Here is a 17007-nt window from a genome sequence, read left to right on the forward strand (position 1 = left end):
GGGGCTGTGTCGTGGACGAGGCCCTGGGAGGAGGAGGTGTGGGAGCTGTGGGCAGCCGGTGGAGAGGGCCCTGGGCTCCGAGGATGGAGACCTCATTGCGAGGGGGTGTGCCTCCCTCCTCCCCACACCATTCATTCCCAATCCCTCCTTTGCTTCCCATGGAGACAGATCAAGAACAGGTGCTGGGGTGGGAGGCTGGGGGCGCTCCCTCTCTGGCCCCAGGTGACCATCTGTGACTCTGCCCACAGGTCCCCCTGGGCCTCAAGGTCCCCCAGGACCCCCAGGAACATCTGGATCCCAGGTAAGGACTTTGCCATTTTAGGTATGGTGTGGGAGGCGGCGGGTGGGGAGTGGCCTTGTCTCCCTAGGGGAGAAGAAGCACCTTCTTACCAGCAAGAGTCATTCAGGAAGGAGCCAGTCGGCCTGGCTGGTGAGATTTTATTTTATTTTGTTGTATTTATTTTTTAATTTATTTTTGAGACGGAGTCTCTCTCTGTCACCCAGGCTGGAGTGCAGTGGCGCCATCTCGGCTCATGCAACCTCTACCTCCTGGATTCAAGCAATTCTCCTGCCTCAGCCTCCGGATTAGCTGAGACCACAGGCGCATGCCACCACGCCCAGCTAATTTTTGTATTTTTAGTAGAGATGGGATTTCACCATGTTGCCCAGGCTGGTCTTGAACTCCCGACCTCAAGTAATCCATCTGCCTCAGCCTCCCGAAGTGCTGGGATTACAGGCGTGAGCCACTGCACCCAGCCGAGATTTTAATTTTATTAGCAGCAGCGACTCTTTGCTGAGTATATCCTCCTCCCGTTATGCCAGGGAGGTGTTAGCATCATTCCCATTTCACAGATGAGCTAACTGAGTCCCAGAAAGACCAGATGCTGCCTGAGGTTGTACGGAGGGTGTAGGCAGAGTTGGGCCAGGTCACAGAATCTCTGCCTCAGCCCCTCACCTTGCCCTGAGAATTGCCCATGGGGAGGTGGCACCCCAAGCCTGACTCAGCCCCAAACCCCAGGTTCGGCCTGCCTCTGCAGCTGTGTCAGAAGTCAGGAAGAGCAGGTGCAAAGGCCCTGAGGCAGGGAAAAGGCTGGCAGGTAGTGAGCAATGGAGTGTGTGGTGTGGGATGAGGCACAGTGGGCAGGGCCTTATCTAGTGGTCCCAGGTGTGGGCTTTTGTTACAGTGGATGGAATTATTGAGTTTCAGGGAGGGTGATTCCATGATCTTACTGACATCTTTAAAAAGCTCCTCTGAGGGGCCAGGTGTGATGGCTGACGCCTGTAATCCCAGCACTTTGGGAGGCCAAGGTGGGAGGATGGCTTGAGCCCAGGAGTTTGAGACCAGCCTGGGCAACACAGCAGGACCCCATCTCTACAAAAAATTTAAAAATTAGCCTGGTGTGGTGGTGTGCGCCTGTAGTCCCAGCTACTTGGGAGGCTGAGATGGAAGGACGGCTTAAGCCCAGGAGTTGGAGGCTGCAGTGAGCTCTCATGGCACCCCCGTCCTCCAGCCTGGGTGACAGAGCAAGACCCTGTCTCATTAAAAAAAATAAATAAATTAATTAAATATGTAAAAATAGAAAGTAGACTCGGCATGTCTGGCCAATGGAATAAGTCTGGTGAGGACAGGGAAGGCTCTAGGTTCACTCCCTGGTGTCTGTCAGGAGCAGCTGGGAGGACCAGGGAGGCATTTCCTGGGAAGGGGAGGCTTTGGGCTGGGGGACACCAGGAGTTCCCTTTGGAGAGAGGGGAAGTGGGCACCTCATGGTCAGCTGGGTGGCGATGTCAGGGGATAGCTGGACACGGGCCTGGGGCTCCCGGGAGCCGTCTGGGCTGATGTTAGCACACGTGAGACCCTGGCCATCGCTGTTAGTATCACTAGTTCCCTTCACACACTGGGCCACCTGCTCCCCTTCTCTGCCTGACAGCCGTACATGGCATTGGCCCATTTTGCAGGCGAGAAGACTGAGGGTTCAGCTGGGGTCCCTAGTCAAATACCAGCTCCGGGTGGCTCCAGGACTGGAGGCCTTTGAGTCTGCCCTTCCCATGCCGGCCGGGCCATCCTCCTCTCCCTTCCTCTTCTGTAGACTCGGAGCACAGTGGGCGGGGAGGGGGGTGGCCAGAGGGCACTGAAGACTTGGCCAGGACAGGCAGGCCTCAAACGCTTCCTTTGGTTTTCTGCAGGGCCTGGCTGGAGAGCGAGGCACGGTGGGGCCGTCTGTAAGTGTGGGCTGTGCAGATGGGCCTGGGCCACTCCCTGGCAGAGGCTCTGATGCAAGCCCAGGGCACTGGGTGGTGGGGGTTGGTGGGGAATTCAGCCCTGGGTGGCCCTGCTGGAGCTCAGGCAACAGGGAGGGACTAAGAAAGGACTCAAATAGCCTCCTGCTGTGGGGTGAGGAGGGGAGCGACCTCCAGAGAGTGGGCTGACATTCCTGAGCGCCTGCAGCCCTGGGTTAATGCACCGTGTGACCCTGGCCTTTCATTCATGTGCTGTGTGACCTGGGAAGTCCCTTCTTTTCTCTGAACCTCCCAGAAATAGGCTTAAACAGCCTTCCTTTAATCGACTTTCTTGGAAACAAGAATTTATGAGTCTCCCAGCCTGACCATCATGGTGAAACCCTGTCTCTACTAAAAATACAAAAATTAGCTAGGTGTGGTGGTGCACACCTGCAGTCCCAGCCACTCTGAAGGCTGAGACAGAAGAATTGCTTGAACCTGGAAGCAGAGGTTGCAGTGAGCCGGGATCACGCCACTGCACTGCAGCCTGGGTGACAGAGTGAAACTCCATCTCAAAAAAAAAAAAAAAAAAAAAAAAAAGAATTTGTGAGTCTCGACTCCTGCCTCTAGGGCCAAGGAGTTCAGGTGCTTCCTTGACACCCAAGCCTCACTGTAGGGGTGTGGGGCGGGGAGGAGGAGTGGAGGTTTGCTGAGCACGTATTATGTGTTGGCCACAATGGAGGTGCTCTCTTCCCCCACAGCACATGTAAGCTTCACAGAGACCCCAAGAGATCACACTTTATTATCCCCGTTTGCCAAAACTGGCCACTAAGGCTCAGAGACGTTAAGTAACTTGCCCAAAGCCACACAGCGAAACAGTGGTGGAGCCTGGATTTGAACTGGGGAGTGTCAAGCACCCAAGCCATGCCTCCTCCCATGCTTGTCTAGTGACCAAACACAACAGAGGAGACACAATGATGGCACTTCTAGGTGCCAGACTCTAATCTAAGCTCATTGTCCCTACTGATTAACTTAATCCTCCTAATAACAGATGAAATAGATACTATTACTGATCCCATTTTAAAGGTGGGAAAACTGAGGCACCAAAAAGTAGAGTGACCCACTCAAGGCCACATAGTCATAGCTGGACATTTAGATGTTACTGTGAGCCAGGCATGGTGGTGGCTCATACCTGTAACCCCAGTGCTTTGGGAGGCCAAGGCAGGAGGATCATTTTGAGGCCAGGAGGTCAAGACCAGCCTGGACAACATAGTGAGACCCCCATCTCTACAAAAATATTAAAAAATTAGCTGGGTTGTGGTGGTGCGTGCCCATAGTCCTAGTTACTCAGGAGGCTGAGGTTGGAGGATCACTTGAACCCAGGAGGTAGAGGCTGCAGGGAGCCATGATCGTGTCACTATACTCCAGCCTGGGCAACAGAGCAAGACCTTGTCTTAAAAATATCAGCCGGGCGCGGTGGCTCACGCCTGTAATCCCAGCACTTTGGGAGGCCGAGGCAGGCAGATCATCTGAGGTCGAGTTCGAGATGAGCCTGGTCAACATGGTGAAACCCCATCTCTACTAAAAATACAAAAATTAGCCGGGCGTGGTGGCGCATGCGTGTAATCCCAGCTACTCAGAAGGCTGAGGCAGGAGAATCGCTTGAACTCAGGAGGCAGAGATTGCAGTGAGCCGAGATCACACCACTGCACCCCAGCCTGGGTGACAAGAGTGAAACTCTGTCTCAAATAAATAAATAAAATACAATAAAATATGTGACTTTGAATCTGGTATTACTGGCCTTGTGTTAGAGAAGGACAGCAGCCTTTCCAGGCAGGCTACTCAATCCTGGAAGGGCCCAGGCATGAACTTGCCGGCTTCCTAGCCTGAGTCTCTTCTGCCCCAGAAGCAGAATGAAGCACCTGCAGCCAACCCCGGACCCTTCCCTGCCATGCCAGGCTGAGCAGGCTGTGCCCCGGAGCCGTGGCCTCCCCTGCTGTGCTCACCCCGGAGCAGGAGTCCCCTGGGCCCAGCACCCGTTCCCGAGGCCCTGCCTGCCCAGCCTGCCCCTGACTCCCCGCAGGCCCCCAGGGAACTGGAGAGGGTGGAGAGGTGCCCTCACCTGCCGTTCTGGTGTTGACTGTGTAACTTGCTTCTTAGGGTGAACCTGGCGTGAAGGCGGAAGAAGGAGAGAAAGTCGCCACTGCAGAGGTAACTATGCCTGCCCTTCACGTTCCCTCCCGCCTTCTTGGCTGTGAGCACTGTCACGGGAGGGCAGGTGCCCCACAGATCTGCACTGACCTTCAGCGGGTCCCGAGCTGGGTGCTGGGCCACCAGGTATACAGGGCCCCTGCCCTGAGAAGTTCACAGCCCAGTGGGGAACTTAGCTGAGTACAGCAGTGATTGCAAGAGAATGAGAAGGTGGCTGAGTGGGGATGCCACAGAGCAGGTGATTGGCCCTTGAGGGGGCTTCCCGAGACAGGGAGAGGAGTCACAAACTTGTAGGAAAGACAGTCTCCCTGGAGGAGGCTTCAGGCTGCGGAGTCTCTCTCAAGGGACCGGGTTCTCCCGTGAATGAGGTCTCGGCATGGGCGTGCTCACAAGGTCAAGGGCGCTGGGGGACTGAAAGGGACAGGGCTGCTGGATGTGGGAAAGGATGGATGGAGGAAGAGGGACTTGCAAACTGGGAATCTGAGGAGAGAAGATTGGAGCAAGCGGAGGCTGGGGCCAGTGGGAGGGGGCAGCCAGAGCACCGGCTTGGCCTTGGGAACCTGTGGCTTCTCGGAGGAGGAGGGGAGGCTGAAGCTGGGGTAGTGGGTGAAGGGGATGAAGGGCTCATCTGAGGTGCAAAGTCAAAGTCCTCCCCTCAACCTGGCCCTGAGCTGGGTGCTGGGCCACCAGGTGTACAGGGTCCCTGCCCTGAGAAGTTCACAGCCCAGCAGGAGACACAGCTGAGGACAGCAGTGATTGCAAGAGAGTGAGAAGGTTGTTGCGTGGGGGTGCCACTGAGATGGGGCCGGCAGGGGAGGCCTTGAAAGCTAAAAACGAAAGTGCCTGAGCGGGGTTTCCTCTGAGTGTGTCAAAACTGGGCGGGCAAAACAGCTGGAAGGGCCAGGGTGGGTCCGGGGGACCTTCAGGAGGTCCTTGCAAGACCAGAGAAAGGGAAGAGGCTGGAATCAAGGCAGCTATGGGGGGCGCAGGAGGCAGTGAGAGGGGCTGAGGCATGAGCCTGATACACTGGTCACTCACAGCGGTACTCTGAGAGGTGACCGTGACCTCCTCCATTTCATAACAGCAACCTGCCCTGGCCTGTAATCCCAGCACTTTGGGAGACTGATGTAGGAGAATCGCTTGCGCCCATGAGATCAAGACCAGCCTGGGAAACATAGCGAGACCCCATTTCTTAAAAAAAAAAAAAAATGTAATGAAACAGGTGTGGTGGCGTGTGCTTGTAGTCCCAGCTACTTGGGAGGCTGAGGCAGGAGGATTGCTTGAGCCCAGGAGGTTGAGGCTACAGTGAGCTATAATCGTGCCACTGTACTCCAGTCTGGGTGACAGAGCAAGACCTTGTCTCTAAAACCTAAAAAAACCCCTAAAAAAACAAAAACAAAAAAAACAACCACCTGTGGCTTAGGAACATGAGGCTCAGCCAGGTCCCTTGGTCTCCCCTGCTCCTTCCCTGAGTTGGGGACACGACACTGACATCCCCATCCCAGACCCCATAATTGGCTCAACTTCCCATTGCCTTTGGTCCCCTGGTGGGCAGACCTTTCTGCTATAACCCAGTAGGATGCTTTTTGGTTTCCTTTTGTTTCATTTTAAGCCAAATTAATAAGACAGATCTGTCACGTTACACCAGCAAAAGGCACCCATTCTGCTGCCAACTCACAGGGCTGGGCAGGATGGGGACAGTGGCTTTGTCTTCTCATTGTCACTTTTCAGAGTCCTTGACACCTGCCTTCTCAATAAGTCAGCACCCTGTCTTGGCTCACTCAGGTGTCTCTGTGCACAAGGTCCTCTGCCCGTGTGTAGACCGGGCCCTTGAAATACAGACTCCGCCATCACGCCAGCCTGCCTGCCTGCACTTTGAAGTGGTGGCTTTCTCTGCTGTCTTTCTTGCCTGGCGCGGCCACACCTACCCTGCCCCTTGCCTGCCGTTTGGTGGCGAGCTCTTGGTTGGGCATTCAAGGAAGGAAACAAGCAAAGAACCTCCTACCTTCGGGCCCTGGGATAGGTGCTCTGTCCTGGTTAGGGTATTTTCAGGGCATGTGGGGGAAGCCGACAGGCAGCTATGGTGGAAGGGAAAGCTCAGGTGGAGGCTGACAGGTGTGGATCTGCAGTCTGGATCGGCCACTTTGCCAGGCTGTGTGGCCATAGGGAGGTTGCCTGCCCTGTCTGTGTTTCAGGTTCTTTGTCTGTGAACAGGGTTTGAAGCCCTGCTTGGCACGTAGTTGATGATGCTCAGTCTATGCTTATTTGCAGTGGTGAGGGTGTCAGGTGGGAAGAGGCAAGGGTGGGGGGCTTTGAAGACACATACACTGTATCAGGGTGGCCCTGACCCCCTCCTCATGGCCGGCCCTGACCCTGGCCGTTTCCTCCCCGCCAGGGCGAGGGGGTGCAGCAGCTGAGAGAGGCCCTGAAGATCCTGGCAGAGAGAGTCCTCATCCTGGAGCACATGATTGGGATCCACGGTGAGCAGTGACCAGGATCAGCGGGCTGGGAATCTTCTCCCCTCCTTCCTCTCCCTCCCTGCTGCCCTCATGGCTGCTGCCTCGGGTCTCTGGTCTCCCTCCCTTACCCCTAGTCTGACCCTAACCCCTCCCCTGCTCAAGGACCCTCAGTGGCTCCCTGCTGCCCTTGACAGACTTCCAAGTGCATCAGCCCAGTTTCCCAGCCCCTCCCTAGTATAGCCATGGTGGGAAGAGCCCTGCCCAGCCATGTTGAGGCCCCTCCCACCTCCATGCCTTTGCTTGGGCCATCCCTCTGCCTGGTGAACACTGACTGCCACTTCAGGATCTGCTCAAAGATCTCTGCCTCTGTGAAGCCTTCTCTGAACCCTCCTCTTCGTCCCTACGGTGCTCTGGGGAGCCTTCCATTCCATGCTGGGGTGGTGTTTCTGTGACCCTCTGGGAGTCCCTTGTGCAGAACAGTGAATGATACCTCTGCAAGGCCTGGAGTAGAGGCCCATCAGCATTTGCTGGAAAATGAATGGATGAATGAACAGGTGAATGGACAGGTGGGTGGGTGAGTGAGTGAGTGAACAAATGGCTGGTTGCCTGGATGAATGTATGAATGGGTGGATGCATAGATAGATGAATGAATGAATGAATGGTTGAATGGACAGGTGGACAGGTGGATGAGTGAGTGGATGGGTAGATACATGGATGAATAAATGAATGGGTGGATGGATGAATGGATAAATGGATGGATGTATGGATGAGTGGACAGGTGGGTGGGTGAATGAGTGAATGGATGGATGGATGGATGATGGATGAGTGAACAGGTGGGTAGATAAATGAGTGGATGGATGGATGGATGGGTGAGTGGGCAGGTGGGTGGGTAAATGAGTGAATGAATAGATGCATGGATGAATGAATGAATGGGTGGATGGATGGGTGAGTGGACAGGTAGGTGGGTGAATAAGCGAGTGAATAGATGGATGGATGGATAGATGGATGATGGATGGATAGGTGGATGGGTAAATGAGTGAATGAATGGATAGATGCATAGATAAATGAATGACTGAGTGGATGGATGGATGGATGGATGGATGGATGGATGGATGGATGGATGGATGGATGGATAGATGCGTAGATGAATCAATGAGTGGACAGGTGGATGGGTGGATAAGTGAGTGGACGGATGCATGGATGGATGGATGGGCAGGTTAATGAGTGAATGAATGGATAGATGCATAGATAAATGAATGACTGAGTGGATGGATGAATGGGTGAATGGATGAATGGGTGGATACACAGATGGATGAATGGGTCAATGGACAGGTGGATGGGTGAATGAGTGAATGAATGGATGGATGCATGGATCCATGAATGAATGAATACATAAGGAGCTGAAAGCCTGCTGCTGCCTTGCTTCTCCACACTGGATAAGAGCATCTCTCCGCCGCCACATATTGTGATCAAAGGTGCCCCCAAGTGTTCCTAAGGCTCTACCTCGAGTCCACCCTCCTGCTCTCCTTCCAGATCCCCTGGCCTCCCCGGAGGGAGGTTCTGGCCAGGATGCTGCCCTGAGAGCCAACCTCAAGATGAAGAGGGGTGGCCCCCAACCCGATGGGGTCCTTGCTGCCCTGCTTGGGCCGGACCCTGGACAGAAGAGCGTGGACCAGGCCAGCAGCAGGAAGTGAGAGCCCACTGCTCCAGGACACCCTGTCCTGGCTAGAGACCCAGCCCCAGAGGCCTGAGCGGCCGCTGGTTCCTAAAGACGCCCCCAGGGGAACTGGGCTCCAGGCATGGATGATTGTGAGGACATGGGGGGCTTTGGGGACAGATAATCTCTCCAGGGGCAGGGTCTGGAGGGGCCAACACCCTCATCAGAGCCCTTCTCTGGCCTGTCCCCTCCCCCACCCCCACTCCCGGCTGGAGAGGGGGTCTGGGTGGGCTGGGTGCTGGGAATGAGAATAATCCTAATACCCATCATTTATTGAGTCCCCGCTGTAACTGGCCCTGTCCAGGGAACTTTCGTTACATTGTCTCATTATTTAACCCTTAGGAGGTAAGTTTATTATCCCCACTTCACAAGGGGACCGGGGCTCGGACGGTAGAAATAACCCTCCCTTGACCACCGGATCACGGGTGGCAGGGGCAGGATTTGAACCCAGGCCCCTCAGTTCCTGAAGCCATGTTCTCTTGACCCTGCCAGCTTCCCCTCTTCACAAGAAAACTCAGACAGGGAGGGCGCAGGGCCGAAACGGTTCCTTAAGGCTGGGCCAGCCAGCCTGAGGGGGTAGGTAGGGTCCTGCAGGGCCCGGGGCTTCCCTTCCTCAACCCCCTTCCCTACTGGCTAGGGGAGTGGCCTGGCCTGCAGCTGCTCTCAGAGGCCAGGGAGACCCTGAATAAGTCACTGCCAGCCATGCAGACTTCAGGACCTTGAGAGAGCAGCATTGGAGGTGCAAAGGCCCCTCAAACCAGATCGGCATCCCCAGCCACTGCCTCCCAGTCTCGCTGAGCCCACCCACCCTCTCTGGGTCTGTCCCATCCCTGAGCCAGGGGAGGCAGCATTTCATGGGCATGTCTATCAGAGGTGGGACTTGCAGCCTCTGCCCCAGGAGTTCGTCTCTCAGGGGACTCTGTAGGTTTGCTACTTTTGCATGACACAGCAAGTCCAATGTCCCCTTTGCAAACTGCAGAGAGGGAAACAGAGTCCCAGGCCTGCTGCGAAGAGGTGCTCCTGCCTCCCATCTTCCAGAGTTGGGGGCCTGGCAGTCTCCACGGCAGGCACAGGTCCCTAGCAGCCCAGAGCAACTCTGATTGGAGCCCTCAAGGCCTCTGGGGCCACGGTCTCCATGATCAGCTCAGCCCTGGTGCTCCTGTCTTGCTGGGCTGGGACCTGGGACACAGCCACAGCAGCAAACTCAGAGAATTGAAGGTGCTGGCGCCACCCTGGGACACTCTGTCTTCACAGCAGGAGTGACTGTCTCCAGTGCTCTTGGTACTCCTGTTCGGCTGTGGCCTGGTCCCTCTGGGCCCTGGGATCTTCTTCTGGCCCTTGAGGCAGGTCTGGAGAGGCAGTCTCTGTCTTCATGGAGGGGTGGTCAGAGGCGGGCGGGACCACCAGCCTGTAGCGTTATTATTGTATCTGACAATAAAGGTGCTCTCCCCACTGTGGGTCTGTTTGTGTGGTGACAGCTCTGCAGGAGGCTGGTCTGCATCTCACCGGCCAGGTGCCAGGGAAGCTGTGAGCAGCTCTAGCCAGGCCCGGGGTGACCATAGGCCTCTGCGGCAGGGAGGTCCAGCTCTGCCCTCTGGATCTCCAGCAAGGGGGCTGGGAGTGACACACGATAGGCAAGCCCGAGATTGGGGCTTAGCCTGCAGGGGCTGTTGGCTTTGCCCAGGAAAGAATTCAAGGGCAAGCTGGAGGCAGGAGAAACAGCTTTATTGGAGGGGCAGGGCTACAGCTCCATGACTGCTCCTGCAGAGCAGGGCTTCTACCCAGGCAGAGAATAGCAGCTCAGGGCAGTTCTGCACCATATTTATACCTACTTTTAATTGCATGCAGATGAAGGGCTGGTTTATGCAGAAATTTCTAGGGAAAGGGTGGTTATTTCTGGGTCATCGGGTCTTTGCCATGGAAAAGGGCAGTAGCTCCTGAGTGTTGCCATGGTGATGGTAAACTGACATCGCACACTGGTGGGCATGTCCAATGGAAAGATGCTTCTGCTCTGTCCCTGTTTTAGCTAGTCCTCAATTTGGTCCTGTATCTGAGCCCTGCCTCCAGAGTCAAGATCTGTTTCTTACCTCCAGAGGGTGAGGGAAGCCCCTTCAGAGGCCACCTCACCCCTCCACCCAACCACACTGTCTGTAAACTGGGCCTGGCCCCCAGCTCTGCAAGGGGGTGAGTTAAGCTGGGGCGGCCTCAGGGCTCTGGGAGGAGCAACCCTGATCCTGCTCCATGCTCCTGTGCAGGTCTGGGGTCAGTGACATATCAGAGACCCCAGGGAGGCCCATACACCCTGATGACAAGTCCCAGGTACGACACAGAGACCCAAACCACTGCTGAATCACCCTGTGACCTTTGTAGGTATTAAGCTCTTGCCCTGTGTATTAGTCTGTTCTCACTCTGCCAGAGACTGAGACTGGGTAATTTATGGTAATTTATAAAGAAAAAGATGTTTAATGGACTTACAGTTCCACGTGGCTGGGGAGGCTTCACAATCATGGTGGAAGGGGAAAGGCACGTCTTACATGGCAGCAGGCAAGAGAGAGAATGAGAACCAAGCAAAAGGGGTTTTCCCTTATAAAACCATCAGATCTCTTGAGACTTACTTATTCACTACCATGAGAACAGTAAGGGGGAACCACCCCCATGATTCAATTATCTCCCAACAGGTCCCTCCCACAACACATGGGAATTATGGGAGCTACAATTCAACATGAGATCTGGGTGGGGACACAGCCCAACCATATCACCCTGTGTCCAGTGCCCAGTGCTCAGCTACAAACAGAACCCTGCCCACCTCTGCCTGGAGCTTGAAATCCTATAGAGAGGGTGAGCATTGAACACCACACCAGGCCAGGCGTGGTGGATCACACCTGTAATCCCAGCACTTAGAGAGGCCAAAGTGGGAAGACTGCTTGAGGTCAGGAGTTCAAGACCAGCCTGGGAAACATAGCAAGACCCTGTTGCTACAATTTTTTTTTTTTTTAAGTTAGCCTGGCATGGTGGTGGCTTGTCCCTGTAGTCCCAGATACTTGGGAGGCTGAAGTGGGAGGATCGTTTGAGCCCAGGAGTTGGAGGCTGCAGTGAGCCATGATTCCGCCATTGCACTCTAGCCTGGGCAACAGAGCGAGATCCTGTCTCTAAAAATTAAACATAAAAAAACACCACAGCAATCGTGTGGAGAAAGGAGATTCCAGGCTGCTCTGAGAGTCCAGGACCCAGAGACCAAAAGGGCAGGGAGGGCAAGGAAACAGAAAGAGAGAAAGAGGGAGGGAGGGGAAAAGAGAGACAGAGAAAGAGGCGAGAGGGAAAGAGAAACAAGAGACAGAGACAGAGAGATTGCCTGCCAGAGCTTCATCTGTCTTTATTTGCTGGTGAATAGGCGACACATTCCTTAAGCCGCAGCCTCTTCTTCCAGGCCCCATTGGCTCTGGGACGCTTCCTTCAGCCACAGGTCCTGGGCCCAGCAGGCACAGCTCATTCAGCAAACAGGGAGACCCGGGGTGGGGCAAGTGCCTGAAGTCAAACCTTGGCAGGAACCACTGGGCAACTGTCCCAGGCAGGGAGTGTGAGTAGGTTTAGGCTGGAGAAATGTCCTCACCCCTTTTATTCCTTTTCCCAGGGCAGGAGTTACAAAACCATGCATCATTCCTTCCTTCCTCCTTTCCTTCATGTAACGAATCTTTTATCGATCACCTTAATTGAGCCAGGCCCTGAGAACTTTCCATGAACAGAAGACAGGAATCTCTGCCCTCAGTGAACCAACACTTCAAGGGGAAGAAGTCAAAATAGGCAACAAACAGCCTGGAAAACATAGTGAGACCCCATCTCTAAAAAAAAAAAAAATTAGCCAGATGTGGTGGCATGCACCTGTTGTCCCAGCCACTTGGAGGCTGAGGCAGGAGGATCACTTGAGCTTGGGAGGTCAAGGCTGCAGTGAGCTGAGATCACACCACTGCACTGCCTGGGCAACAGAGCAAGACCCTGTCTCAAAAACAAAACAAAACAAAACCAAAATAGGTGGTAAGTGTATATATTTTTAAAGCCAATAAGATCATAGGCTGGAAGCCTAGCCATGTCCAGATGATCAGCAATATGGAAGCGCTACGGACTGGGAGCTGACAATTAGTCCTACTTTTTAATTTTTAAAACTTATTTTAATTTTGTGTGTGTGTGTGAAAAAACACCTCCTCTCCTCCTTGGGGAAGCAGACCAGCAGGCATTCATTCCCCCAGACCCAGTGGCAGAGATGGGATCCTAAGAGAGAGATTTGCCTGCATTACCCAGGACACCAAAACGTCCTGCCCCGGGGCTGCCCCCGCTTCACCCCCCACTCAGGTCTTCCCCTTCCTTTTGTGTTAAAGGCAGACTCCACACCCACTGACGCCTTTGTCTTTCAATCAAGGGGTTGCTGAGTTTGGAGGGTGTGAACTGAGCTTAGACGCTCCAGGTGGGCACCCTCAGGTGGGCACACGAAGCCCCCCGTGGTGCAAGGTGGAAGCTAGTGAGGGAAGCAGAAGGGCTGGAGGATGACAGGGGCTGGCTCTCCCCGGCCGTCACCTTCCAGCACAAGACTCTGACAGTCCCAATTCCAACGCCAAACCTGGCCTTCCAGGTCCTTGGAAAAAGATATCTGTCAAAGTAGGAAGATAGAGCCTGTGTTATTTAACAGCTGGTTAGCTCAATGTATAACTTTTTTTCTCTCTCTCTCTCTCTGTCACCCAGGCTGGAGTGCAGTGGCACGATCTCGGCTCACTGCAACCTCCACCTCCCAGTTCAAACAATTCTCCTGCCTCAGCCTCCTGAGTAGCTGGGATTACAGGTGCCCACCACCACACCCAGCTATTTTATTTTCCTGTATTTTTAGTAGAGACGGGGTTTCACCATGTTGTCTAGGCTGGTCTCGAACTCCTGACCTCAGGTGATCCACCCGTCTCAACCTCCCAAAGGGCTGGGATTACAGGTGTGAGCCACCGCGCCCAGCCTCGATGTGTAACTTTTAAATAGACTCATGGCATGCCTTCATTTTTCCTCTGGTCTCTGGATCCTGCCATGGGAGGGCCTGGATGGGACCAGCAGAGTCTAGGAGGGTAGGGAGAGGGTTGTATGAGGAATGTTTGGGGAAAAACAACTTCCAAGCTCCCGCCAGCAGGGTGGACGGGCCAGCCAGGAGTGTGTTGGATGGAGCCAGGGTAGCAGATACTGTGGGTCACAGAGGAGGTCTGAGACAGGACTGAGGGAGAAGGTCTCCCCCAAGGGGCTGTGAATTGGTCCTTAATATGATGAGACAGATCCAATGCTAAACAGTAAAACGTGTCGCCTCCTTTAACGTCACAGCCACCTCTCATTTTGGGGTGAGTCAGCTGAGCCCCAGAGAGGTTACGTAGCTTCCTCAAGGTCACACAGGCGGTTGGCGGTGAAGCTGAGTTCCAGACCAGGTCTCTGGGATTCGGGAAGCCATGCTCTGCTCTGTCCCCGAGAAAGTGGTTCTGGAAGGAAAAAAAGAGTTCACATAAACCCAGGGGTGGCGCTGCCAAAGAGGCCAAGTGTGAGCAAAGGCTGGGGGCAGATAAAGGGCACAGGAGATTTGGGTGGGGGTGGAACGAATCTCCCAGGACACTGAAGCAGCTGCCAGGTTGGGGATCTCGGAGGACTATGATGCTGGAAGGACAGGAAACTGACCCCTGAGGGTCAGCAGAGGAGGCAGGCCTCAGTCTAGCCTCTCCTTGCCATCTGGCCGTAGAATGACCTTTCTGAAGTGCAAGCCTGGCGTTGCTCCTCCCTCACTCATGAATCTGCTGTGGCTCCCCTGTTCCTGGCCTCAAGCCTGAGCTCTGCCCCCTGGTGCTGTCGCCTGGGTCCCTGTCCTGACCACCTTCTGCACGCATAGCAGCTGCAGCCCCAGGAGTCAGCCAGGAGGTCTGCCCATTATCCGGCCTCATCTCTGTCCAGCTGTGGAGGCTGGCTCCCCGGTGCAAAGCAGTGCTAAGTGTCTGCAGGAAATGGGACAGTGCTGTTGGGGGAAGGGCCTCAGAGCCCCAGGGGGAGCCCAGCTCTTGGCCTTGTGCGACCCCCTCAAATCTTCACCTCCTCTCACCCCTGCAGCCAAGGAGACAGGGCGGGCCCATCTGATCCTCTGCCCAGCATCAGGAAGGTCCTTGCGTGCATGTGTGGACACCGCCGCTTGCACTTCCAAGCTGTCCACAGGGCCCAAGACTCTGAGTAGGAAGCAAAGCACCCCAGGATCCCAGCTAGGACGCTGCAGGGCTGGACCGTGGTCATCCTCCCCTGCCCAAAATTGCCTTCCCTCCTCCCTCTCCACAGCCCCTGGGGAAAGGGGACTCACCAGGGTCAGCCCAGTCCTGGCAGGAGCCTCCAGGTCCCCTCCTGGCTCACAGCTGAGCTTCGAGGGCCAGATCTGGGGAAGGGCTGGCTAGAGCCCTCACTGCCTGGGTGCCCAGAGCTCCCAGTCTGAGGCCACCTGCCTGGGCACTAAGGAGGGAGAATTAGCACAGGCCCCTGCTCACCTCGCCCCGCCCTGCTCCACCCTGTCCCCACGTTGCCTGGCCCAGACATGGCTGTCTCGAATTTCCTGCCTGAGTCTCCTCTGCTCTCGTACGCTTCCTGCCTCTGCCTCTGGCCACTGCTTCCTGCACACACCTCCTTCTGTGGCCCGGGGTCCAGATCAAATCTGACATTTCTTCTGAAATGCCAACTGGTTCTAGGCCCTGCTATACATGTGCGTGTGCATATGCAAGTGTGTGCATGCATAAGAATGAGTGTGTTCATGTGTGTGCATGTTCTATGCGTACACATATGTGCATGTGTGTGCACGTGTAAGAGTGTACATGCATGAGAATGTGTGTGTGTGTTCAGTGCATATACACATATGTGCACGTGTGTGTGCTTGAATATATGTGTGTGGGTATGCGTATCTGCTACGGTGTGTACCCACCTGGGCACATGTGTGCCCACAGGGTGTGTGTGGTGGGAAAGGGGCTGACAGCACTTCAGTAACACCTTTTCTTTTATTCATTTTTGTTTTGTTTTGTTTTTGAGACCGAGTCTCACTCTATCGCCCAGGCTGGAGTGCAGTGGCACGATCTTGGCTCACTGCAACCTCTGCCTCCCAGGTTCAAGCGATTCTCCTACCTCAGCTTTCCAAGTAGCTGGGACTATAGGCGTGCGCCACCGCGCCCAGCTAATTTTTGTATTTTTAGTAGAGATGGGGTTTCACCATGTTGGCTAGGCTGGCCTCGAACTCCTGACCTCAGGTGATCCTCCTGGCTTGGCCTCCCAAAGAGCTGGCATTACAGGCATGAGCCACCACAACCAACCAGTAACACCTTTACTTCAAGGTCTCTCCCCTAGGGACTGGAACTCATTTGAGCCATAGTCCTTGGTGCACCTGAGGCCCTGGCCTGTGACTGCGTTCTCTGTCTCTGTGGGACCCTTTTGTCCTCATCCCTTCAGCCCAGCTGAGCCCCAGGGTGGAGTAAGGCTGCAGGCTCAGGCAAGACCCTGCCTTGGAGCCTCCCCTCTTCTAGTGGTAGGAGGCCCAAGGGTCTCCCGGGCAGGCAGGCCTGCTTTGGGACCCAGAAAGCAACTTCTCAGTCCCCAGCCAGGGACCCCTGCCTGCCCCGCCACAGTTGCCGCCAGCCAGAGAAGAAAGTCAGGAGCCCCCAAATCAGATGGTAACTTCTGGCAAGGCCCCGACATGACGGCTACAGTGTGGAAGTGGCTCGGGCTGGGCTGAACCTCAGAGTTTCCCACGAAGGCACGCTCTTCTTAGCCTGTTCCTGGCATGTCCTGAAGACCCACGAGGGGTAACTCTCCTACCGGAGTGGCAGAAACAGCCCGACTCTGGCTTTGGGCTCAGCCAAGGGTGGTCAAGGTGCCATTGGGGTTCCCCAGCTTCACTAGTCACCTCCCTAAATCCAAAGCGCACCCTCCCAGCTCTGTCTCTTCCAGTTGGCTGTGAGTGTCCTGTGTGCCAGGTCACGTCTGCGTCCCCAGCTCAAGCCAGGTGCAGAGCAGATGAATCACTGCAAAGGAATCACTGGCACATGGCAGGACATTCACGGTGGGGGCGTGGCTTCTTCCCTGACACTGGCATATAGCGGGACATTCACGATGGGGGTGTGGCTTCTTCCCTGACACTGGCACAAGGCGGGACATTCACGATGGGGGCGTGGCTTCTTCCCTGACCCTGAGAGACCATATTGGAGGTTATGAGCAGGGGCAGGTGGGAGCCAAGACTGGCCTACATCAGAACAGCAGCCCCCTCCCCACTCCAACCCTCCACGCCTGCAGTTCACACCACCCCCGAGGTTTCTGGAACACCTCTCTCCCAGACCGGCTTTATGGATTATATAAAAAAAGAATTTCATGAGG

The 17007-nt window shown here is 55.1% G+C and overlaps 1 protein-coding gene across 2 annotated transcripts in view; it reads left to right on the forward strand.

Annotated features, from left to right (window-relative positions):
• Positions 1-10057, forward strand: part of COL26A1 (collagen type XXVI alpha 1 chain) — a 196498-nt gene extending 186441 nt beyond the window's left edge. For both annotated transcript variants that reach the window (XM_030796611.1, XM_030796612.1), the window contains exons 9-13: positions 249-301; positions 2185-2220; positions 4378-4428; positions 6824-6908; positions 8421-10057. In XM_030796611.1, coding sequence (XP_030652471.1) covers positions 249-301; positions 2185-2220; positions 4378-4428; positions 6824-6908; positions 8421-8581 — 386 coding nt within the window. In that variant the 3' untranslated portion in view covers positions 8582-10057. The remainder of the gene's footprint in view (positions 1-248; positions 302-2184; positions 2221-4377; positions 4429-6823; positions 6909-8420) is intronic.
• The last annotated feature ends 6950 nt before the right edge of the window (positions 10058-17007 follow it).

The sequence above is a fragment of the Nomascus leucogenys genome, chromosome 17, assembly GCF_006542625.1.
Source record: "Nomascus leucogenys isolate Asia chromosome 17, Asia_NLE_v1, whole genome shotgun sequence".
Lineage (NCBI taxonomy): Eukaryota > Metazoa > Chordata > Mammalia > Primates > Hylobatidae > Nomascus > Nomascus leucogenys.